Source organism: Coregonus lavaretus (assembly GCF_964263955.1).
Source record: "Coregonus lavaretus genome assembly, chromosome: 5".
In the NCBI taxonomy this organism is placed as follows: Eukaryota; Metazoa; Chordata; class Actinopteri; order Salmoniformes; family Salmonidae; genus Coregonus; species Coregonus lavaretus.
Window position 1 is genome coordinate 43,312,458 of NC_139992.1, and position 25,412 is coordinate 43,337,869.

General features: G+C 44.0%; 1 protein-coding gene across 4 annotated transcripts in view; it reads left to right on the plus strand.

Moving 5' to 3' along the window:
- The window catches only part of LOC311130157 (protein phosphatase 1 regulatory subunit 12A-like), a 69,800-nt gene extending 45,378 nt beyond the window's left edge, over positions 1–24,422 (plus strand). For 2 of the 4 annotated variants that reach the window (XM_084162846.1, XM_084162848.1), the window contains exons 10-26: positions 1,752–2,015; positions 2,540–2,631; positions 3,106–3,225; positions 3,823–3,969; positions 4,355–4,519; positions 4,883–5,044; positions 5,920–6,010; positions 6,669–6,839; positions 7,055–7,322; positions 10,212–10,345; positions 10,634–10,699; positions 16,789–16,805; positions 17,095–17,209; positions 17,340–17,444; positions 17,601–17,648; positions 20,214–20,264; positions 23,311–24,422. In XM_084162846.1, coding sequence (XP_084018972.1) covers positions 1,752–2,015; positions 2,540–2,631; positions 3,106–3,225; positions 3,823–3,969; positions 4,355–4,519; positions 4,883–5,044; positions 5,920–6,010; positions 6,669–6,839; positions 7,055–7,322; positions 10,212–10,345; positions 10,634–10,699; positions 16,789–16,805; positions 17,095–17,209; positions 17,340–17,444; positions 17,601–17,648; positions 20,214–20,264; positions 23,311–23,397 — 2,103 coding nt within the window. In that variant the 3' untranslated portion in view covers positions 23,398–24,422. The remainder of the gene's footprint in view (positions 1–1,751; positions 2,016–2,539; positions 2,632–3,105; positions 3,226–3,822; positions 3,970–4,354; positions 4,520–4,882; positions 5,045–5,919; positions 6,011–6,668; positions 6,840–7,054; positions 7,323–10,211; positions 10,346–10,633; positions 10,700–16,788; positions 16,806–17,094; positions 17,210–17,339; positions 17,445–17,600; positions 17,649–20,213; positions 20,265–23,310) is intronic. The other 2 variants (XM_084162847.1, XM_084162849.1) reach the window with 1 other exon arrangement.
- The last annotated feature ends 990 nt before the right edge of the window (positions 24,423–25,412 follow it).

The window sequence follows — 25,412 nt, forward strand, 5'->3', positions numbered from 1 at the left end:
AGACCTGAGGCGGTGGACTTGCGCCACATTATCCTAATTATAGTACATTTATAGTAATAGTAGTTTGTAGTATCTTGCCTTCAACACAACTGGCACAGTATCATTCAACTAGAGAAAATAACTGCTAAGCTACAAACAATACCCTGTCTATACTTCCCTTCTGTTTTTCTGTCTCGTTAAGGTCCAACATTTTGAAACGGTCACGTTTTCCCTTTGTAAGTTGAAGTTATGTGCCTAAGGAAATTTCTCCCATTGGATGTATCCTCCCATCTGATTGCATTTTCTTGGTGGACTCTGCATTCAAACCGAAGTCAAGACTATGAAATATACCCATCACTATCCCTGTTATCCATATTTCCTGTTATCTCTCTTGTAGAAATGCTCTCAATCCCCTCCTACTTTAATGCCTAGCACACACACAACACAATGTCGTCTGTCTAACAAGAGTGATCAAAACAATTAACAATGTCCGCTTTGAGACTAGCATTGTCTTGTCTTTTCAAAAAGCCTCTCGTGCCCTGCGAGAGCTGTCACTCACTCAACCAATAGAAACGATTGACCCACTGGTCAGTAAACCTTGTGTGGTGTGATCAGGCCTTAAAATATATCTTTGTCTCTCTCCGTCTGTGCTAGGAACTGTATCTTTGCTGCTGCTTCTGTCTCTGTACTCTGTTTCTGTTTCTCTCTTACTCTCCCTTTCTACTAGTATTTTTGTCTCTCTGTCCGCCCCTCTCTCATCATGGCTCTTGTCTTGGTTGGCTTTAGTCTGATTATATTACTGCCCTCATGCCTGTGGCGGAGCCAAGCTGTCCTGCATTGTGGCGTCAAGGCTTGCGCAAAACTGGCATTTCTCTTGTGCCCAAAAAACCCATGGTGAGGCATTGGTGTGTGTTCCAGAGTTATTCGTTACCCTGCCCTTGTTACCTCCGCACCAAACGACAACTTGCCTAATCACCTAACCTCAATGGCACATCCAGTCAACACTCTTGATAAACCCCCTAGTGACATTTTGGTCTGCATGGGTCTTCAAACACACTGTCCTAAAATGCTTTCTCTGTGTGTCTGTGGCTCATGTGCTCCAACTAGTATGTGGTCTATTTGTCTCTGTTGCCGTTTATGTTTGCAGTGTAACAGTGTGCCCAAGGCTTGTGTTAGCCCTCTAAACCCTAACAGGTTGAATTGACCCAGTCCCATCCATCCATGCACTAACTAGAGTTTATCAGTGAACTGTGTTTATTCTCTTTGGTGTCTGATTGTAGACCTGCCGCTCAGTGTAGTTTGTACTCTGTCCCTCAGTCAAAAGTCTAATATCTGAGGTTATTTATTTTACCTTTTATTTTAGCTGGGAGTCCCATTGAGACCAAGCTCTCTTTTTCAAGGGAGACGTCGACTAGATGTGGTTATATTATTTCTAGGGGTACAAGTCACTTGTAGTGTTTTCAGCATGTCTCCAGACTTTCAGTTCCCCCTTCAACATGCGCCTGTACTCAAAACGTCCCCTGCATTTTGTTGTCAATCCATGACACGTTCTCAAGCGCTGCCCGAGATCAGACAGTAGCCTCTGCAGATTCATTCCACACCAAAACTCCTTTGCTTTTTGACCTCTTGATTAACCTCTGTTGACTGCTGTGTTGTTCACCCCAGAAAACTAAACCCCGGACTGCTGCCTTCGTCTGCTCTCTGTATAAACCCCCTTTATTAACGAGTCTAAGCTAACCACTAACCCCTCCTCTCCCCTCTCTCTCCCCCAGGTGGCCCAGCAGGTGTCCCCTGCCGGTAAGGTCTCTCCTAAAGAGGTCTCCCCTAAAGATAAACAGGAGGATGACAAGACTAAGAAATCGGACGTGTCCCCGGCGTCGTGGCGCCTGGGCCTGAGGAAGACAGGCAGCTACGGGGCGCTGGCGGAGATCACAGCCACTAAGGAGGCCCAGAAGGAGAAGGACACAGCCGGGGTGATGCGCTCGGCCTCCAGCCCCCGCCTCTCCTCCTCCCTGGACAACAAGGACAAAGAGAAGGTCAGTAGCTAACTAACGCCACACTGTCTGACCCAGGCATCAGTCCCCATCTGACCCAGGCATCAGTCCCCATCTGACCCAGGCATCAGTCCCCATCTGACCCAGGCATCAGTGCCATCATAATGTGTCCCTATCTGACCTAGTCATTAGTGCTGACACTATATCATCATATACTTACTGTATGTCCCTGTAGGACCCACTCAGTACCCCTACTATAACATAATGTGTCCCTGTCTAGCCTAGTCAATAGTGCTGATACTAATATATATATATAAAGCATATAGATATGCTTTAATGTGTACAAAGCAGCTGGTCATATAGCACGATTTGAAACGGATGTCATCGTTCATATTAAGATGAAGTTGATGATTCACCGTTCCAGACTGTTTTGAAAAGTTGCATTGCTAGATTGAAGTTGAAATCCACAGTCGACGGAGACTAGTTTGTTGGCTGGGGGTATGTATGTAGCATGCTTTTGTGTTTAGGAGCTCAAGCAAATGCCTACAATGTTGTTTCATGTGCAGGAAAAAGACAAAGGAACCAGACTTGCCTACGTTGCCCCCACCATCCCCAGGAGACTGGCCAGTACATCAGACGTTGATGAGAAGGAGAACAGGTGAAGCGCCAGCGTTGTCCCTCTGAAGGGAAAAGTGCATTGACAGGAACGCCACCTGCTGTTCACTGCTGTGTGTTACAGGCCAAAAGCAGCACTGCATGTTGTGGCTTAATGTAGCTGCTCTGCTGCCTCTAAGTATTTACATTTACATTTACATTTACGTCATTTAGCAGACGCTCTTATCCAGAGCGACTTACTTCAGTTTACAATGAAAAATCCTCATACATATTTCTATCAAGTGTAGCAATTAGTTACAGGAAAATAATATTCTCACAATGTTCACATTTGGCCAGCATCAGATTGACAAGAATAGAATATACAAATATCAGTCATTGATACTTTGTTAGTCATTGTGATTTACATTTCAATCTTAGAATTTATCGAATATTTACTTGTTGTAGCACAAGGCTGCTGGTCCTTGCCTGTATATTGTGGAGCCCTAGGTGCTATTGTAGTGTGTGGTTCCAATCCCAGGGACTCTGCTGCTAGTCTGGTACGTAGCGGCTCCTACACCAGGAGACGCTGGGACGATGAGCTGAAGAACAGTGAAGGAAGCGCTTCCACCAACCGAACAACACCCAGCTATCAGCGCAGGTTAGCCACGCTTCACTATATGCTACCCCTCAACCTGACCGAATCACTACACCAGATCAGTGCGCCATCTTCAATTCATTCAGTACTAGTTCTGGACATAGTTGTTAAAAATTAATAACCAAACTAACAATGTCGTGGAGATATCCAGTTACACTTTAGTTGACTCTTAGTAGTTTTGCTCATTCCTCATTTCGATTTGATTTCGGAGTGTCATTTGAAAAACGTGCATGTACATGCTTAACATGCAAACAGCTACTGAGAAAAGCCATGCAAATCAGTCCAACGGCTCTGTCACAAACGCCACAGTCTCTTGCATGACTGTACTAGTCCTGTCAGGTTTCTGTGCCTTTAGTTTCTCTATACTACACACCAGGTTCTACATTACTATCTGCCATTGTCACGCTCTTACAGCCTGCAAGGTTCCAAAACTACATTACCCAGAATCCATCCCTATGACGCAAGAAACCGAGACATGGACCAAGTGTATCAGAGCTTAGTTTTTATACATGTTATGCATGTGTATGTATGTTATATAAATGTGTGTGAGTTTGTGCACCCTCTTGCTAACATGCCAATCTCGTCCCCACACACTGCCAGCACGTCCCACACGCTAACGCTAGGGCGGAGCGGCAGCACGCGGGACGTGCCAGCCAAGTCCTCGTCCGCCTCCAGCTTGGACCCTAACACCTGTAACACTAAACTCTGGCAGTCGCCCGCCTCCCAGTCTTACAGCATTTACCGCAGGTATACCACCAGCCCCCACTCAACACCAACCTCTCCACCTCCACTGTCTGTCACCTGTCTGTCGGTCTCGGCTACATAAGTGTTGTGCAGTTCAATGCGTCTTTGTGACTTTGTTGTTCTCTTGACCATCCCATCAACTAAAGAGAGATCAACCCCATTTTGGAACACTGGTTATTGGCTAATGGAGAGGAATTCGTCTTCAAAGGCCATAGTGTTAACTGTTTTTGATCGGCTAGTTTTCAGAACATGTCATTCCTGTTACTGTTTTACTAAAGGTATGGGTAATGGGTCCTCTCCTTTCCATCCTATCTTTCACTCTCCTTCCCTCGTTCTCTTTCCCGTTCTCTCGTTCCTTCTCTGACTGTTGTCCCACTGGTATCCACAGTGGTTCCTTTGGCAGGAGGCACGAGGACCTGGGTTCGACCACCTCTTCCTCCACTAGCACCACCACCACCTCGTCTGTTACCTCGCCCACCGGCCACCGTGACCGAAGCCTGCTCTCCAGCCTGGGCTCCTCCACCCGCACCGGATCCTCCAGCCTCACCAGCAGGTACACACACACACGTAACACATGCATGTAACACGCACAGGGATCTCCCCAGAGAATGTAAGCGGGGTGCTGCGGCACTATGTAAAATAAATGCGTCTAAAAAAAAAAAAAGTTTTATTTTATTTGTTATCATATAATTTTTTGGCTCTAGATTGTGGGAAATGGCAGTTACAGGTGTTAAAAAATTCAAAAATCTCTGCGCCAAAGGGGGACACTGCCCCCCTCCGAGCAGAACCCCCCTCCGTATTCAGCAGCACCACCTTGTTAAAAAATCCTGGGGAGGACCCTACACACACGTGCATATAAATGTAAAAATGTTAGTCCTATTTTGAAGTCCTGTGTGTACAATTGTGTGTGGATCAGGTACTGGGCAGAGGAGAGTGCGGAGAGGGAAAAGGAGCGTGAGAAGGAGTCTGCGACTGTCATCCCTACGATTAACACTGGTTCTACCACCACCACAACGTCCACTACTGGCACTATCATTGGCTCTGACGGCAGGGAGAGACGCAGGTCCGACACGCGCACGTACGCGCAACCCCCACCTACACACACATACTCTGAAATGCAAACATGGACACACACATGGATGCCCACACGTGGCACCCACAGGGAAAAACAAGGATGTCACTGATACACACCTTTTTTACACAACTCATGTTTCTTCACTTGTTTATGCAACTACAAACAATGTAATAACTGCAGTCTCTCAGAAAGCGGAATATCTTGAAGCTAGCAGGATCCTGTGCTATTTGAGATTGCATTGCCTCTGTTTGAGAATTGGGTGTGGTCTCCTCCAGTGTGTACACACTGGAGGAGGAGCGGGAGTCTGTTAAAATGAATGGGGTTAAGAGCTCGTCTTCCTGTGAAGTCACTGCTGCTGAAAGAAGCCACCTGTTCTGGGAGGGGTCTAGAACCCTGACTGCTTCAGAAAGTTCTCCTTATAAGGAAGATGGGTTTCTCTAGGCCATGCCAAGGCTCACAAGTGATTGAGTTCATATTCTTGTATGGGATGAAGAAACACATTCCCTCGTCAAAGAAAGCACTAGACTTACCGGTCTCCTCAATATTAGCCATTTATTTTAGACTGATGCTAAATAAAAGGTGAAAGGAGATAATATCTCCACAGCTGATAGTACAATACAAATCTGGATGATTAAACGGAGGGGAACAGAAAGAATACCTGGATGTTAGATTTAGTCATTTTAGATTTGGCTACTTACTTGAAGTGTTGTCAGTCTCATTCTATCATCCTCATGCTTACGTGTGGCTTTAGCCTGTCCTTGTTTGTGTTGCAGCTCCTACCTCACGCCTGTCCTTGTTTGTGCTGCAGCTCCTACCTCACGCCTGTCCTTGTTTGTGTTGCAGCTCCTACCTCACGCCTGTCCTTGTTTGTGTTGCAGATCGTACCTCACACCTGTCCGGGATGAAGAGTCTGAGTCCCAGAGGAAAGCCCGCTCCAGACAGGCTAGACAGTCCAGGAGGTCTACCCAGGTTAGTCTAGACACTTGTCCTGACTCTGCTTCTGAACTGGGCCTGAATGGCTAACCAAATACTTGCTGGGGTTTACAAAAAGAAAACAACATGCTGATAAATGCAGTGTCAACTGAGTCACTTCTCATTGGACTTTGTAATGGTTCATGGTTAGTCCATTTATCTACTACAAGAGTCATATATATATATATGTGGCTTGGGGTAATATAGCTGAACTGATTGTTGTTTAAAAAAAGTTATTGCCAGTTTGTTTTATTGCCGAAAACAAACACGTTTGTATAAGCTGGCACACATTGCTAAGCGTGGCAAGTTTTAATGAGGAGATTGTTTACAAGCCATAGGAAATTGGGCTATTCCTTTTCCTCTCCCCCAACAAGCTCAATTTTCCATGCTGTCGCTAATACTACCTGAAATAACTAAATATGGTGCAGCTTAAAATGCCCTATTAAATTGTCTACTTTTTATAACATAAATAATGTTCACAGTGCAGTAAGTGAATGCCTGAAATTAGTTGTAAATGTTCCTCTTCCAAAACGCAGATAACTGCCATTTTGTAGTTTTTCCCTCCATGAAGAAATCAAAATGGCCCAATAAAAACATTGCTCCTCTAACCCTTTTCGACACAGAGATTCACTCAATTCTCTCCATTTCCTCTCAGGGTGTGACTCTGACTGACCTCCAAGAGGCAGAGAAGACCATTGGCAGGAGCCGCCCCACACGGACCCGGGAGGAGGAGAAGGAAGAGACTGAGAAACAAGACAAGGAGAAGAAGGAGACTGGTGAGACCAAGGAGGACGACTACCGGTCCAGGTACCGCAGCTTCGAAGAGGTATGTGAAGGCTTCCCCAATAGTTATTTACTATGCTATATTATACATTTGGAAAAACAACATAATGTGTTTACTGGTGAAGTGTAAACTGAAAATCACTTTTGAGATTTCAGAATAAATTAATCTTTTTTTGTGTAGTTTTCCTCAAGCCCAGGTTGATTGATCTGAAGACTGTAACCATTCCTGACTTCCTGTTCTCTTTCTCCTCTCTCCAGACTTACCAGCGCTACCGTCCCTCCACCACTTCAACCACCTCCACCCTGAGCACGGCCTCCACCCCGTCCTCCTCCACTTCCCTGTCCACCTCCTCCAGCTCCCTCAACAGGCCCAACAGCTTGACGGGCATCACTTCCTCCTCCAGCTCCCTCAACAGGCCCAACAGCCTGACGGGCATCACTTCCTCCTCCAGCTCCCTCAACAGGCCCAACAGCCTGACGGGCATCACCACCTCCTACAGCCGCTCCTCTAGGGACACTGAGAAAGGTAAGCCATGAGAGCAGAGCTACGGGTTCAGATCTCTAAATGCTATGGATTGTTATTAAACCTCATATGTTACTGCCATTCGGTGTATCAGTATGATAAATCTATGTACTCGCATACCAAACTGTAAGCATACTGGACACACTGTCAGCAGTGCATTGATTGTGACTGAGTAGACGCACATGCACACACTGAGATACTCATGCTTTCAACATCAGATCTATTCATTGAAAAAAATAAGCTTGAGTTCTGCTGATGTTGAATGTATTCCCACATTGAGGTATGGCCAGAGTATCTATCATTATTAGATGTATAGCGCCTTCAGAAAGTATTTGTTTTTGACATATTCTACATTTTGTTGTTACAGCCTGAATTCAAAATGGATTAGATTTTTTCTCAGCCATCTACACACAATATCCCATGACAGTGAAAACATGTTTTTAGAAATGTTTCTTTGATTTTATTGAGTTATAGTTCATATAAGGAAATCAGTCAATTTAAATAAATTCATTAGGCCCTAATCTATGGATTTTACATGACTGGGCAGCGGCGCAGCCATGGGTGGGCCTGAGTCGGCATAGGCCCACCAACTAGGGAGCCAGGCCCAGCCAATCAGAATGAGTTTGTCCCCACAAAAGGGCTTTATTATAGACAGAAATACTCCTCAGTTTCATCAGCTATTCGGGTGGCTGGTCTCAGACGAATCCCGCAGGTGAAGAAGCCGGATGTGGAGGTCCTGGGCTGGCGTGGTTACACGTGGTCTGCGCTTGTGAGGCCGGTTGGACATGCTGCCAAATTCTCTAATGACGTTGGGGGTGGCTTATGGTAGAGAAATTAAAATGTATGTCTCTGGCAACAGCTCTGATGGACAATCCTGCAGTCAGCATGCCCATTGCAAAACTTAAGAAATCTGTGGCGTTGTGTTGCGTGACAAAACTACACATTTTAGAGTGGCCTTTTATTGTCCCCAGCACAAGGTGCACCTGTGTAATGATCATGCTGTTTAATCAGCTTCTTGATATGCCACACCTGTCAGGTGGATGGATTATTTTGGCAAAGGAGAAATTCTCACTAACAGGGATGGCAACAAATTTGTGCTTATGGAAATGTAGGGATTCGTTTATTTCAGCTCATGAAACATGGGACCAACACTTTACATGTTGCATTTTAATATTTTTGTTCAGTGTACATAAGTATTCACACCCCTTTGCTATGACACTCCAAATTGTGCTCAGGTGCATCCAATTTCCTTTGATCATCCTTGATGTCACTACAACTTGAATGGAATCCACCTGTGGCCAATTCAATTGTTTGGACATGATTTTTAGAAAGAAACACACATCTATATAAGGTCCCACATTGCATGTCAGAGCAGAAACTATACCATAAAGTCCAAGGAACTGTCCATAGCACGCCAAGAGAATTGTGATGAGGCATATAGAAGGAAGGGTATAAAACAATTTCTAGAGTTTTGAAAGTTTCCAAGAGCACAGTGGTCTCAATCATTGGGAAATTAAATGTCTGGAGAAAACCAGGCACAGCTCATCACCCGTCTAACACCATCCCTACCGTGAAGGATGGTGGTGGCAGCAGCATGCTATTGGGATGCTTTTCAGCGGCAGGGACTGGGAGACTGGTAAGGATAGCAGGAACAATGAATGGAGACATACAGGCATATTCTTGACGAGAACTTGCTTCAGAGTGCAAATGACCTTAGACTGGGGCAAAGATTAACACTCCAACAGGACAATGACCCCAAGCATGCAGCCAAAGCAACGCTGAAATGGCTTCAGAACAAGAATGTGTAAGTCCTTGAGTGGCCCAGCCAAAACCCAGACTTGAAATCTGTGGAAAGACTTGAAGATTGCTGTTCACCGCCGCTCCCCATCTAACTTAACAGAGCTTGAGAAAATCTGCAAGGAAGAATGGGAGAAAATCCTCAAATCCAGAGGTGCAAAAGCTGATACAGACACCCAAGATGACTCAAAGCTGTAAACGCCGCCAAAGGTGCTTCTACAAAGTATTGACTCAGGGGTGTGAATACTTAATATGTTGTGAAATCTGTTATAATGTATTGTAATGTTTTTTTAAATGTATAGCTGCCTTAATTTAGCCAGACCCCAGGAAGAGTAGCTGCTGCCTTGGCAACAGCTAATGGGGATCCATAATAAAAACAAATGTAAATTAGGTTTTTGTGTTTCATTTTCAATAAATCTAAAAACATGTTTTCACTTTGTCATTATGGGGTATTTTGTGTAGATGGGTGAAGAAATAATCCATTTTGAAATCAGGCTGTAACGCAAGAAAATGTGCAATAAGTAAAGGGGTATGAATACTTTCTGAAGGCACTGTATCTAATAGCCATGTGAGCACAGACAGGTTAACCTGAATTCCACCCAGGCAGCATTGGTCCCTCGAAGATTGGGTTGCCTTAAATGAAATGGTTTCTCATCTCAGAGACTAAAGCACATTGTCTCACGTCAGATGGTGTCATTTTAACACGACACGCAGTTGCTAGGAGCCATCTGTCTAACCAAACGTGGAACCCCTCTCTAAAAATTTTGATTTTGCTCATCCGCTTAACACTAGTTCCTAATTCTGAAAATCACTCCGCTCTCCATAGCGATGACGCACTGGCTACTACGGCAAACCATGCTCGGTCAGCTGAGCAAACTTTAAATTAAGCTTTGATGGAATGAAACTTTGATGTCAGCACATACACTGACTGTAATGAACACTATTGATAAACTACATGAGTCACCAGTTAGGCTCCTCAGTAAAGTCAAATGCAATTCGAAAATTTGATTTTGAGTTGACAATGTGAATTGGAATTGACCCCAAATGTGCTAGGTGAGGTGCATGTGGCTCACTCGGTCTCTTTGTGATTGACAGAATCAGACAAGAAGCAGCAGCAGGAGGAGGAGAAAGAGGGAGAGGATAAGTCCCAGCCCCGCTCCATACGGGATCGCCGGCGGCCCCGTGAGAAGAGACGCTCCACCGGGGTGTCCTTCTGGACCCAAGATGGGGTTAGTGACACACACACACACACTTTAATGTGGACATGCCTCAAGTATAATGATCAGCGCCCACTTGACCCACCCATAAGGCAATAAAGATACATGTCAGTTTTGAAGTAAAAAGCTATTTTATGGATTTAGCAGTACAACTACTCATGTGGTACTACACTGAAGTGCACCTCATGAAACACCTCTGGGTCTAGCTGATTGGGGATTTGGAGCCAGACTTTGGATTTGTTCTGAGAATAACTGTGTCCCGGGGCTGTTCCTGACTTCATGTCCCTCCTTGTATTCCAGAGTGATGACAATGACCCAGACCAGTCGGCGGACTCAGAGGAAGGCAGCATCAAGGGTGAACCTCAGGTAACCTCAGTCCACACAACCATATAGAAATAAACCCACAATAGATGCGGTAAAGATGTCAATGAACGCAGGATGCTGTGATGCCCTCATTGGCGTAAATTCAACAAATCTGATCGAACTAAGTGTAAATTCGTCAAGTCCTTAATGATTTATGTATTGATTTGAAACAGGCTCACAATGTGGTTACTAAAGTCTGTTTTTCGCTGCATAACATTTAGAAGTTGTCCCTTTTCACGTTTTCAAGATGTGACTGCTAAATGCTAACTCCTGTTCGTATGAGCTGGTAGCATAGCTAGCATACAGAAATCGGTTATGGAAGTCAGTCGTTTTTAACTCGAATACAGTTGATTGGTGACGATGACATGGACATATATTGGGGTTGACATCCATACAAGTATTATACTCAGATTTGTACCTCAACATCTTGTTAAATATACATAAACAATAGCCTACATAGAGGCTGTTCTTGCTGGGGGGGCAATGAGGATATTCAAGACCTTTCCCCCACTCGTTTCCACTGCATTTCCATTGTTTTGGTTGAGTTCCATTGACCTCTTTACTGCAACTGTCTGTGGTCAAACCTCCAGCCTGAGACCCAAACTAAAGGATAGACTGTTTTGATAAAACACATGCTTTTTAGTGACTGACAAGTGTTTTTTGGTGGTTCAACCACCCCAATCAACTTCTTCCTGTAGTGTTTGCTCTCTCACTCTCTTTTGTGTATAGTCATGGCCAAGCAAGTGCCTCTGCTTTTCCTTTATTTGTCCTATTTTGGCCAACTTTGGTACTGTAAATACCTCTGACTTTGGATTTAATGGTTCCTCCTTTCCTGTGATTGTCCTGTTGCTAAGGTGACCTCAAACCCAAAACACTCTCCACCGTAGTTCAGTAAGTTCCAAAACAAGCCACCACACAAAGGAAATGTGTCTTGCTCAGGTCAAAGGTTGAACGTACAGGCAGTTTTCACTACTAGGAACATTCTGCGAATGGAGGAGAAAGTGGAAGGAATTAAAACATTCTGGACTAGTTACTTTTTTGGACTAGTTATTGAAAAATGACAAAAAATCTTATTTTTCACATGCAGTGAAAAACATCAGATATTCTGGCATCTGCTAGGACTTAATTTTAGTGGACAGGACATCCACCCTGTAATCATAGCTAAAGAACCCCCTACAGAGTTCCTTTGTAGCTTTGAGAGGGGAAGGTCAGTGTGACTAACAAAAAATGGGTTGGGCCTCTTTGTATGTAAGGGGAGAGCAGCATTTTCTTGTTTATCTACAAAGCACTCATGCTTTGTAGATAAACAATATCTACTGTATCATTAATTCAATTTAGACTTACAAATTACCAAGCCCAGTCTCAGGCTTGGATGCTGCTGGAGGCCCCTTCAGTCTCCACAGAGTTGAGTAAAGCTACTTTTAGTGGGTTTTTTTGCGACCTTTATTTGGAACAACTTACAGAGCTCTCTGAAATTAGATCTTCTCGTCCTCCTTGGTCAGTTCAGAGTAATGATCAGTGACCTCTGTTGATAAATCTCTGTTTTATTTACATTTACGTCATTTAGCAGACGCTCTTATCCAGAGCGACTTACAAATTAATACTTTTTGTATTGTGTCTGTTTGATGTATTTATGCAGGGCTCATCTGTAGGAGACCCTAGTCTCAGTATGACTTCCCTGTCAAAATAAAGGTTAAGTAAGATGGAGTCTCCCTGGCTAGGTCTTCCTGTTTTTGGAAGGGGTGTGTCCTGTGTAGTGCTGCAGAGCGGAGCAGACAGCGATGTGGCCAGGCGCTTGGCTGCAGATCAGACGCACACAGTGGGAGGAGGGGGGCAGGCGGACGGAGCAACCAGACAGAAAGCCAGCGTATCTCTTTGTTGTTGGAGGCTGCACATTGGGGCGGGGCCAGAACGGAACACCAAATAGGAAATGGTCCATTATCTCTGCATGGATAGGAAAGCATTCAGGAAGAGCTGCTCTCTCCTGGCAGAGTTGATTTGGGTTTCTCCTTGGGCTGGGAATTGCAAGGGACCTCACGCTATGATGTTGTCCTTAGGTGCAGATATGATATGTATTGATATTCTCCCAATTCTATGTGTATTGCGATTCGATATTGCGATTTGCTTTTTCAAACTATATTGCTCATTATATGTCTGCTATAGAGAGATGAGAGAGCATGAGAAAATGACGTTTGATCAGTCATGGAAATAAAAGGACTGAACATGTTGGCTCACTATTTAAAAAGAAGATGGAGAGCAAGCTATAGGATGAAAAATACAAGAGTTTTGGCGCAAGTACAGTCGACTAGCGCTAGCTAACGCTACCTAGCAATTAAGGTTGAATATTTTACAAATGTTCCATCCCGAGAATAAATCACTTTTCTCCCGTGTAACCCGGTATTTCCCGCCAAACCTGAAGTGTCATTCAAAAGCATATAAATAGGCCTATGTCTGGATTTGATTAGAGCTTTGATGGAAAATTCAAGCCGGATGCAACCTGAGCCTAATTTAAATACATATTATGAGCCCTACATTAAAGACATTTAATGAGTCGAAGCCCAAATGATTTTGACGTTATCCAATACATAGGCTATATGATATATAGGCTACTGCACATTAAGCACGGTAGAAAAACATAAAAGCACATAGATGTAGCTATGCTATGGAACAAGCTCCAGTAATCTTTTTGAGTGTGACCTGTATTACTGTATTGTACTATACTGTATTAAATGGACTGGAATTACGCACCTTGTTCAAACCATGATAAAGCAGGGAGAGAACATGCGATTCTGGTGCAGCACATGCGGCCTACAAAGTTACAAGTATAGGCTAGTGAATTTGATTGACATTTTTCATAATATTTCCCCTAATGTTATTAGCCTACCACCTCTTTCTCTCTCTAGTGTTGCTTCATGCCTTGCTCGCTTTCAACAGTTAAATTAAATACGTTTTGTTGTCTTTATCTTAATCATTCTAATGACATGCTTGAATAATATAGGACTAGAATGAGATGCAGAATGCTTTCAATTCTCCACGAGGATTGAATGGTTATGGGTCTGAATAAATAACTTCTATAGCGTACTGCCATCGCGCATTCACTCTTTCAAACTACCCGTGAGTTCTATTGGCTGCTGTATTTAACATTCAACAAACAAGAGTTTGCGTCCCTCTTCAAATAGTCGATCTTGAACGCATTTTGAACGTAATTGATGAGAGCGAAAGACTGCGAGAGAGTGCTCGCTCGTGCATTGATTTAAAGCAGCGATATAGGAGTGTTTTTAAAATGCTTCAGCTGCAAAAAATATATATATTTACCATTTCAAAAAAGGAGACCCCAGCCAGATGGAGATGTGTAAATTAGACGTGCATTCGGTCTTTATATTACTGTAGCATAGGCTATGCTGCAGCGACTGTAAGTCTACCTGTCACAAAAGTTACCATGATGAGATGATAGGTCTACATACTGAGATGAGCTGTCGGTCCCCACCCTGAGATTTGATGATTCATCATGCTTTGACCAGAGAGAAGGCCTTAGAGAATCCTGATTTAGACAACACATATAATTTAAGTTCTATTTCACGTCATGCTGTTAATATAAATAATTTATTATAATTTACCGGTTTCTCTGTTATTTATCTCGGGAAAAGGGAGTGGTTTTGGGCGGTAAATCTGTAAATCTCGGTAACCGGGTTCCCGACATTCAACCCTACTAGTAATATGTTTACAAATCGATACTTGCAGTCAAAGTATCGCTATAATATCGTCCAAAATGATATTGTGATATGTAACTAGTTTAACCCCTCCAGTTCTGCCCACTTGATTTTAGGTGGTAAACTTAGCTGGCCTTTTTATTGTGGTGAAAGTCATGGATAACTGGAGTTAGATGGAAGAATGTCCCTGCATTTATCAATTACTTGCAGTGTGAAGTGAAGCACACAGTTTTTTCACGACTTGAGGGAGATTTGAATTTGCCATGATCTGCAAAATACACTGCTCAAAAAAATAAAGGGAACACTAAAATAACACATCCTAGATCTGAATGAATGAAATAATCTTATTAAATACTTTTTTCTTTACATAGTTGAATGTGCTGACAACAAAATCACACAAAAATTATCAATGGAAATCAAATGTATCAACCCATGGAGGTCTGGATTTGGAGTCACCCTCAAAATTAAAGTGGAAAACCACACTACAGGCTGATCCAACTTTGATGTAATGTCCTTAAAACAAGTCAAAATGAGGCTCAGTAGTGTGTGTGGCCTCCACGTGCCTGTATGACCTCCCTACAACGCCTGGGCATGCTCCTGATGAGGTGGCGGATGGTCTCCTGAGGGATCTCATCCCAGACCTGAACTAAAGCATCCGCCAACTCCTGGACAGTCTGTGGTGCAACGTGGCGTTGGTGGATGGAGCGAGACATGATGTCCCAGATGTGCTCAATTGGATTCAGGTCTGGGGAACGGGCGGGCCAGTCCATAGCATCAATGCCTTCCTCTTGCAGGAACTGCTGACACACTCCAGCCACATGAGGTCTAGCATTGTCTTGCATTAGGAGGAACCCAGGGCCAACCGCACCAGCATATGGTCTCACAAGGGGTCTGAGGATCTCATCTCGGTACCTAATGGCAGTCAGGCTACCTCTGGCGAGCACATGGAGGGCTGTGCGGCCCCCCAATGAAATGCCACCCCACACCATGACTGACCCACCGCCAAACCGGTCATGCTGGAGGGTGTTGCAGGCAGCAGAACGTTCTCCACGGCGTCTCCAGACTCTGTCACGTCTGTCACATGTGCTCAGTGTGAACCTGCTTTCATCTGTGAAGAGCACAGGGCGCCAGTGGCAAATTTGCCAATCTTGGTGTTCTCTGGCAATTGCCAAACGTCCTGCACGGTGTTGGGCTGTAAGCACAACCCCCACCTGTGGATGTCGGGCCCTCATACCACCCTCATGGAGTCTGTTTCTGACCATTTGAGCAGACACATGCACATTTGTGGCCTGCTGGAGGTCATTTTGCAGGGCTCTGGCAGTGCTCCTCCTGCTCCTCCTTGCACAAAGGCGGAGGTAGCAGTCCTGCTGCTGGGTTGTTCCCCTCCTACGGCCTCCTCCACGTCTCCTGATGTACTGGCCTGTCTCCTGGTAGCGCCTCCATGCTCTGGACACTACGCTGACAGACACAGCAAACCTTCTTGCCACAGCTCGCATTGATGTGCCAACCTGGATGAGCTGCACTACCTGAGCCACTTGTGTGGGTTGTAGACTCCGTCTCATGCTACCACTAGAGTGAAAGCACCGCCAGCATTCAAAAGTGACCAAAACATCAGCCAGGAAGCATAGGAACTGAGAAGTGGTCTGTGGTCACCACCTGCAAACCAGTCCTTTATTGGGGGTGTCTTGCTAATTGCCTATAATTTCCACCTGTTGTCTATTCCATTTGCACAACAGCATGTGAAATGTATTGTCAATCAGTGTTGCTTCCTAAGTGGACAGTTTGATTTTCACAGAAGTGTGATTGACTTGGAGTTACATTGTGTTGTTTAAGTGTTCCCTTTATTTTTTTGAGCAGTGTATATAAACCTTAGAGAAGTAGGCTAAAATATGCTGTGGTGTTTTTGTTAAGCAGTATATTTTTCTGACAAACCTGTAATTCAACCAGTTGTACATGTCAGTTTTCTTCCCCCTCACCATTTTAATCTCTGTAGCCAAGGTCTTAAAGATATGCTGACACACAAGTGCTTTTCCTGGCAATCGGGCTCCTTCAGCTTCAGGAAGCCAACAGCAATTTGAATACCGCTGTAGGCTTGGCCCTCTGACCCCCATCCTGCCTGCTCCCTAACCCCACTCTGAGGCCCTCTGCTGGAGCAGCGGGAGCTAGGAGAGGCTGGGGATCAGAGGCAGGCCCTGAGGCACTGGCAGGCTTGGCAGCCGTTCAGGAATGTGGGGGGGGGGGGACTGTTGCAGTGCAGAGGGGTCAGGTGCTATGAGAGGGAGAGGCTCGGAGCTGAGAGGGGGTAGACACTGATTTGGATTTGCTTGTTTTAACATCGGGTGAAGACATTAAATCACTTCTGTTTTTCTTTTCTTTTCACAGAGCGACCGACTGTCCAGGTACGTGGCAAATTCAGTTTATTCTTCAGGTCTGTCCCAAATGGCACCCTATTCCCTATATAGTGCACTACCTTTGACCATTGCCCAAAGTAGTGCACTATGTAGAGAATAGGGTGCCATTTGGGAATTCATCCTTCCTGTTTGCTATTTACCCTTCTCTTGGAGGGCTTGTGCCACTTTGGACCAAATAAACCGTTGACAACCTTGTATATGGCAGTGTAAATATTAGATATGGTTGAATAGATAATGTAACTGTAGAGGTAAGTGTCCATGTTTTTATTATCTTCAGGAATGAAAGCAGCACTTCCTCTTTCGACCGAAATGACCACCTGGGTAGCCGTGGCGAGGGTCGCAGGTCATTCTCAAGCAGGCTGGACCGAGACGATAGCACTGACTACAAGAAGGTACTGGAGCTCCCGGACACTGACCTTCTACCTTAGTTAAGATCACACCAGACTCAATAACACCACCATAGAAATAGTCATTCTTCCACGTGAAGTGACATTTTTTTCTCACTGTTGTTTTTCCTCTCAGCTTTATGAGCAGATCCTAGCAGAGAATGAGAAGCTGAAGGCCCAGTTACGTGACACAGACCTGCAGCTGACTGACTTGAAGCTACAGCTGGAGAAGGCCACACAGGTGAGGCACTGGGGCCAGGCTGCACAGTACAGTTGGGAAATTAGCATGTATCATGTAGCATTAGCATAAGTAGCCTCAGCATTAGCATCACTCATTGGGAATAAATAGGGGCTGTTCCTCGCTAACTGTGGGTTATCGACTTTGCTTGTGTTACAGAGGCAGGAGCGCTTTGCTGACCGGTCGCAGCTTGAGATGGAGAAAAGGGTAATGATTATTAAGTGTTTTATGTTTTTAACTTATTTAATCATTTTTTCCCAACAAATGAATGAACTCAAAAAAAATTGTATGTATGAAAGGCACTTAAAAATAAAAGTATTATTATTGGCTTGAACTGAATTGGTAATGCTAGTGGTAATCAATGCCAACTGGTTTATGTCTGAAGGTTACAAGCAGGCCCCAATTTCAGCTGGGTGGTATGGTCTTATAAACCTGACTACTTTCTGCAGTCTACTGCCTCTGCTGCTGGCTGTCTCACCATGCCCGTATAGCTGGCTGGGGGCGTGCCACCCCACCCAAGCACAAGCTACCTACCTTCTCTCACGTGTTTTGTAAAAAAAAAAAAAGCCAGTGTGTGGTCACTTCTTCTCCAGAGTTTTTGCGTAGTGTGTGATAGCGAGTATACATTATGGATTGTTTCAATGTAAATGTTATCTTCTGCATGTGCTTTTTGCTATTCTTCTTGGCAAGTGTTCCTCATCCCAATTTTGAGTAACTTTCACTCATATCAACTTTACGACTGACACAAACATCCCCTTTACGACTGACACAAACATCCCCTTTACGACTGACACAAACATCCCCTTAAAGACAACAGGCACATGTAGTTCACATGGTGGCCAAGAAAACATTTAGCCCTCAACTCAAAACATCTTCCATTAATGATTTACTCATACCCTAGTCTATTGCTTTAGTCTGCGTAAAGTCCATGTTCTAACTGGATTTCAGATCACCTTCCCTTGATCACATTCCCCTGGCATTCCCTAAAGTCAGCATACCTCCAGACCTTCACAGCTCGGGTCTTCCTTTGCAAACGAAGCCAAATGCTTCTTTTATTTTAGTTGCATTGGCCCTGCCAGTATGGCTGACATTTACCATGAGTCATTTCATGAACTTGTCATGTTTAGATAACCACAGCCTTTAACCACATCAGGAGAAAATGGGACATGCAGCACTAAACATGTTAGGGCTTTAGATTAGTCTCCATGGTTCCGGCTTTGACATGCTTCACAGTTGTGTGTACCTCACCCACTCTCCTCTCACCTCTGTCTCTCTTCATAAAGCTCCCCAACCTGCATCTGTTATCTGACGTTCACACCTCACCTCATGGCAGCTATTTAGTTCTAGTCTGTTTTAGTCTTAAAATACCTTTTTAGTCTTAGCCACGTTTTAGCCACAGTCAGTACATTATTTTCTATCCTCGAGCCGACTAGGTGAAAAATCTGTCGATGTGCCCTTGAGCAAGGCACTTAACCCTAATTGCTCCTGTAAGTCGCTCTGGATAAGAGCGTCTGCTAAATGACTAAAATGTAAATGTATAAAGAAATGAATATATAGGCTACCTCTAACTTCCATCATGTGCACATTCAGATGGCCTTGTCCAACTAGGCCTATTATCTCCTTGTATAGTTTAGTTGGTAACATTGATATTGTGGCAGATTGAAACTAATGCCAGCCATAATTAACCATATAGGCTATAAAACCTTGGCTACAGGTTAAACAATTTACAACTGTTTTCCTCCCCATCATAACCGTCAAGGGGGGTAAATAACAGTGGTTTCTTGATAAGGGGAGAATTTGAGCTTTCCCAAAATGTCAGAAGTATTACTGTACTCCTAATATTTAACAAATGGCATTAGTTTTTCCCCATAGGAAAAAAGCAACCACTCGCATTTGCGGACCGCGGCGCGAGAGCGGCAACACAGATGAATAAAAGTGCAAATGGGAAAATAGAGGTTCTGATGTGATAAACAAAAATAGCCTACATGAAAGTAAGAGTAAACATTACTGTTTCTAGTTGAGGTTAGTTACAAGTAGTGTCCTAGCACCTGGCTTCGCGTCAGTTCAAGAGATTGACGAGTGATTTGAAGTGACCTGGGTAGCTGTGTGGGAGGAGAGCTGGGTAGATCAACTCAATCAGACCGCGCAACTGAAATATGTAAATTCTGCAAACAAACATGTCCAATCCTAAGCGTGTATGCATGCAGAATATTTAATGTAGTCCTCTCATTGGCAGAATTCACATCTTTCAGTTCCGCGGTCTGCAGCTGATTTGAGCTGATCTGCCCGGCTCTCCCACACAGCTCCAGGCGGTCACTTCAGTCACTCATCAATCTTTTTAACTGCAGCGAAGCCAGGTGCCACGACACTTGACTGCCGAATTAAATGTAAAAATAAATGTCCATTAGTGTCACGTGGGAGGCTCGTCATTTTTTCGTTGACTAAAATGAAAAGTAATTTGTGATAGTTCTCGTTTTTTCCCCAGGGAATCTCGTCTCGTTATCATAGTGTTAGTCAGGAAAAATAGGTAGTTGATGAGTGTTTTTCATAATTGTTGTTGACAAATGAACACTGCTGTCAGTCACTCAAGGCTGTAACAGCCGAGCTGCCGAGCTATGGCCTTCGTTTTGTCCACGAGGTGTGAGGTAACATAACTGAAGCAGTTTGTGGGAGCTTGTATGTGGTGGTTGTCTTGCGTGGTGTTTTCAATGCTCCTCTCCCTCTTCTTTAAACCCAGGGTTAACATCTGTTTGTCCCCCTCCCTCCCTGCAGGAAAGAAGAGCTCTAGAAAGGAAGATCTCTGAGATGGAGGAGGAACTCAAGGTACTGTCTCATGTGACTGGGCCCTCAGGGGTGACCCGTGCTGGGTGTATGTGGTTGGGTGTATGCCCTGTTTGTGTGTAGGGCACCAGGAGGTTGTTAGTGACATAATTACATATTGCCCCTTTAAGATCAGGGACAGCAGTCAATATTCCAATATTGTTAAACATACTGTATACATTAGCTGTACTATATTAGTATGCCCTGTTGAAATGTATTACTGAACAAAGTTACTATACAGGATAGCATTTTTACCACAGGCCCAATGTGAGGGAGGCCTGCAGGCAATTCAATGTTCCATTTGATAAACTCTCTGGTGCTGTCAATTATAGCATAGTATTTGTATAATGAAGCAATCTTAACTGACAGTCAGCATAGTGCTGTTGTCACTGTTTGATTTGAGCCACCAGTGTTTGATTTGAGACCCCAGTGTATCCTGTCTGTGGTGTGTATTCTGAATATGTGTGTATTCACCTGTGTGTGTGTGTTCCGTATTTATGACATTTTGGGATGCTCTATATAATCTTTGTCAACGTAACTCGTAAGCTCTTCTAACTAAGGAGATTGGATGTTGTTCTCAAACTGTAGCAAAATCCATTATGTCAGTCAGCAAGTGTTCTTCCTTCTTCCCAGCACTGCCATAATGTAGTGTTTATTTCTAGGTCATAAGGAGCCCAGCGATCATATCTGTCTTCCACACTCTATTCTACTCTGCTACCGTAGATCGCCATCTCTCCTACATGCCAGTCTGCCTGGAACGCACTTGTCATTCCTCCAGTTCCAAACTCTGTCCCATTTTCCTAACAATCTCCTTTTTCTGTTTTGTCTTCTCTTTGCCCCCTCTTATCCTCTCTATCATTTGTATTGGCCCCTCCCTTGTCTTCCATTCTTTCTCTCCCTTCTGGTACACTCTCCCATCTCCCCCCTTTTCTCTGCCCTCTGCTGGTTTGACTCGCTCTCTTGCTCTTTCTCTCGTTCTCGCTTGTTCTCTCGCTCTCTTTCTCTCGTTCTCCCGCTCTCTCTCTCTCTCCCGCTCTCTCTCTCTCCCCCGCTCTTTCTCTCTCCCCCGCTCGCTCTCTCTCTCCCGCTCTCTCTCTCCCGCTCTCTCTCCCTGTGTTGTGGTTTTCCTGCAGAACCTCCCAGAGGTAAAGCAGGTTCAGGCCCTGCGTCAGGTCAAAGAGCGGCTGCAGGCAGAGAACAGGGCCCTGGCCCGCGTGGTGGTCAAGCTCTCCCAGTCAGCCTGCAGCCAGCTGCCCCCCTCCGTGGACCTGTAGCCCTGCCCAACCGCTCCTCCTCACCCCCTCACCCTCCCTTCTCATGCTCCATTCGTGCTCCGACCGCACCCATAGACAGGCAGGTCCCCAGCCGCCCAACTACATGGTTATTCCCCCCGGAGACTGACTCACCCTACCTCCCCAGACCTCTCTGGTGTTCATATTGGGGGAGTGTGTTTTGAGTGGGCACTTTCCATTTACAGTACCCATATTTTACAGTATAGTGAAATGTTATTTTCAGTCAGGTAAGTATCAATTCAGGTGTTCATTTTCATAGAAGCAAATATGTACTACTTTATTGTTAGTGCAGTACCTGAAGTATAAATATTGGACTACATGATTAGGTATTTTATGCAGTTGATTTTACTAGATAATTTGATGTACTGTAAAGGAGAGTGCCCCATTTTTTGTTTCCCCCCCCCAGTGTGCTGTCTTGAAGTCTTTATCAGGGAGGGCCGTTTCGTTTGGCTTGTTTCTGCTTTCTTTGCATGACGTGGCTTTCTTTTTGCGTCAAATGGCGGACATCTTTATTTTTATTTTTATGGAGGACGGACACATATCCTTTCCCCTCAGTGTCTTTCTCCAGTCCTACCCCCGTTTCAATTCACTCTTATAGATGCCATCAACCCAGCTTTGAGACCGGGTCAACCCCATACTGCAGGTTTACACTTGGTCTGATTTCAATTCCAAGTGAAATGTGACCTAGACATATTAATTTGGCTCATGATTCAAGGTCCATTACATACCATAAGAAGCTCAGGTTGGTTGATTGTCATCTGTAATAAAATGCTTTTATAGTTTTGCAGTGGACAGTGAAGTTTTGCGCTTCATCTCCCTGGATGTTCAGTTGTTCCCTATGTGAGTGCTGAAGTGTTTCAAGAGGGACTGGACAGTCCTCCATATTTGCTCTGCCCAAGACAATGCTCTACTGCATGGCTTTATGAATCTGCTTAGCCCGGTATGGTTTTAATTGATATTAATGAGGGAATTATACCTGTAAATGATAATCTGTGACTCATTGTGATTAGTTATCTTTTCATTTGTCAAACAAACTGGTTAGTATTTCGTAGGTCTCTCGTAATATTACCCACATAATAGACAACACTTTGGCACCACACTGAGTATTGTGTTAATAAATAGTTAAAGCGGTAGGGTATCCCTTATTCAGATAGCTAGTCAGAATGACCCTAATGAGTGTCATAGGGCTTTTGAGTCATTTTATTGTATCTATTTCAGACAACTCACAAACTGTGACCAAGATGACAGGCAGTGGTGTAACTATGTTAGTGAATAATGTACCTACTGTAATTCTATTAAGGCAGAGTTGTTGTATTACCATTACTTTCTTATAAGAAAAGAACAGCAGTTAGTTTGGAAACTTAGTTCAGGGCAGAAATGGTTATTGGGTGGGGAATGGCCCCATTTTCCACCTCCAATCCTGACTGCGAGATGGTGTTAGCTTTACACATGGTAAGTCGACCTCACAAATACAAAAAGAAGAACCGAACAATTGCAAAGGCAGTATTTGATGCTGCAACAGTTTTAGTTGTCGCTCATGCATTTTTTTGGCCCTGTATGCTTCAAACAAAGGAGCACTGTTTGTGCGGAGAAAATAAATGACAAGAAAAAAATGGTTGAGACTGGCTCGTCAAAGATGCTGATGACACGCTGCAATTAACAGTTTCTAGAACTGGGCTGACTGGTAAACCTCAACGTGTCTCTGTGGTGACTTGTCTCTAAGCCTGTTTCCCTATCTTCCTTTTGTTCTCTTCCAGACGCTACCAGACTTGAAAGCAGACAACCAGAGACTAAAGGACGAGAACGGAGCTCTTATTCGAGTCATTAGCAAGCTTTCCAAGTAGAACAGACCCCCTCCCCGCCCTCCTGCACCCGCCCACTCCTCCATGGCAGTGACTAATGGAATTGCAACTTTTAGGTATTAATTGCAAGAGACATCAGCAACAAGAAGACTCCTTCTTCCCTCGCTCCTCTCCTCTACCACCACCACAGCATCCTCCCATCCATTTCCTCCCTCTCTCCATTAGGTTATTATCCACTTCAACCTGTGGCTGCTCTCCAGATAGAACCACTGAGTTTACATTAGCAAAGGAAAGGGTTGTGAATGGCATGTAAAAGCGTTTGCGGGCGGGGAAGCCTCAACTATTTAACCAATAAGCCTTAGTTGTACATAAAACACTTGTATCGATCTCTCGGCTGTCACAGAAGAACAGTTATTTCACCTGATTTTTTTTGTGCCACAAACTCTTATTTCATCTTTTTGTTTTCATTTCCTGTTTGTTCCTCGACCTACATACAAGGGTTGTGCGATGTGTAGTTGTCCTGTTCTTTCTGACCCCCCCCCTCCCCCAGAAGAAGTCCCACCCTGTTTTTGGAGGCTCTGTCGCCCAGCAGAATACTTCCCAGTTGTACCCTGTCTTAGTGCACGCAACCTCCACCCCCATCCTGACACACACCACACGCACACACCTCTATCCACCCACCCCCTTTCCATTTCTGTACCTTTGTGTGTCTCTTCAGAGGTAAATGGAATTATCGCTTTACAGAACAGGTGGACTTGGTGGAATTTAAGCTTTCACTGTATGTGCAATATGCATTTATTTCTAATAAAAATGCTTTAATGATGAGTCCATCACTAGTAGGATTTTCACTCCTCTTCAATCTTTCCATCGCTCACCCCTTTCACCGACCCGCTCCCCCCTCTTTTCTTTAAGTTTGTAGTGTAGTTGTTGGTTTATACTCTGTATTTCTCACTTCGTTTTAGCAGGTACTGAGTGATGCTGTATATACCTGTATGTTTTGTTTGAGACTAGCACATGGCATGCATTTATGGTTCCCGTCTGTTACTATTAAAAATATACAAACTCCAGAGGACAAAAAAAGTGTGTTTTTAACTATTTTCTTCATTTATAGTCTAAAGACATTGGATTACAATAGGGCCTCTCTCTTAAAGGGAATGGCTGGCAGTGTTCAGTGCTTTTTCTTTCCAGTTTTAAGTGTTCACGGTAATTGTGAGATACAAATAATATAATTGCTTCACTACATTTGACACATTGTATTCAGTATCTTTGGACGAGTGCTGTTCATTTTCTTTTCAGTAAAAAAAAAAAAGCTGTAGTATTAGCCAAGGTGTTGTCACTAAAAGATCTTAGGTATTGCTAACCCAGTCCTTTTTACAATGTCTACATGCACTGTCAATGCCATGTGAGGAGTATTTGATGTCAGCCACCATCAAATAAAGTCCATGCATCAAACACATTTTATGCATTTCAGTGGCCTTTTAAGGATACTGTAGTAAAGAAAACAAGTTGCTGTAGTTGGACTGTTGGCCATCTCTTTTTGGTTTACATTTTTGATGTTTTTCCTTTTTAAATTTCCCATCTTGTAAAATAGGCGTGTGGCTTCATTCATGCGAGCTGTGCTGTGACTACCAACCACTGAAGAGTTCATTAAAAATAAACTTGTACATTGTAAAGACCTTGTGTTGGCTATTTTATTCTTGGCATTCATTAAATTGTTCACTTGAAGGTGACTTTATAGCCCTTCAGGGATTCTAACCTGTCACTTCTCTGTGAATAGTTTCTTATCTGGCTTGACCTCTTTCTGCAGCGGTACCCCCATAGTACAGCAGAAACATGTTTCTTGGGTCATCTCGGCTGTGTTATGGAGGTCCCCAACTCCATCAACTGGGTAAAACTGTGGAGGACCTTCAAAGATGTCCATGTTGGTGGCTCTGTCAACTACTACCTGTATTTTATTTAGGACAAACGAGTGCATGTTTTAAGAAATGACAAGGTCTACTCATTCCTATTCATGTGTACCAATAAAATGTTAAAGTTTATTTTCACCCACATAGAAT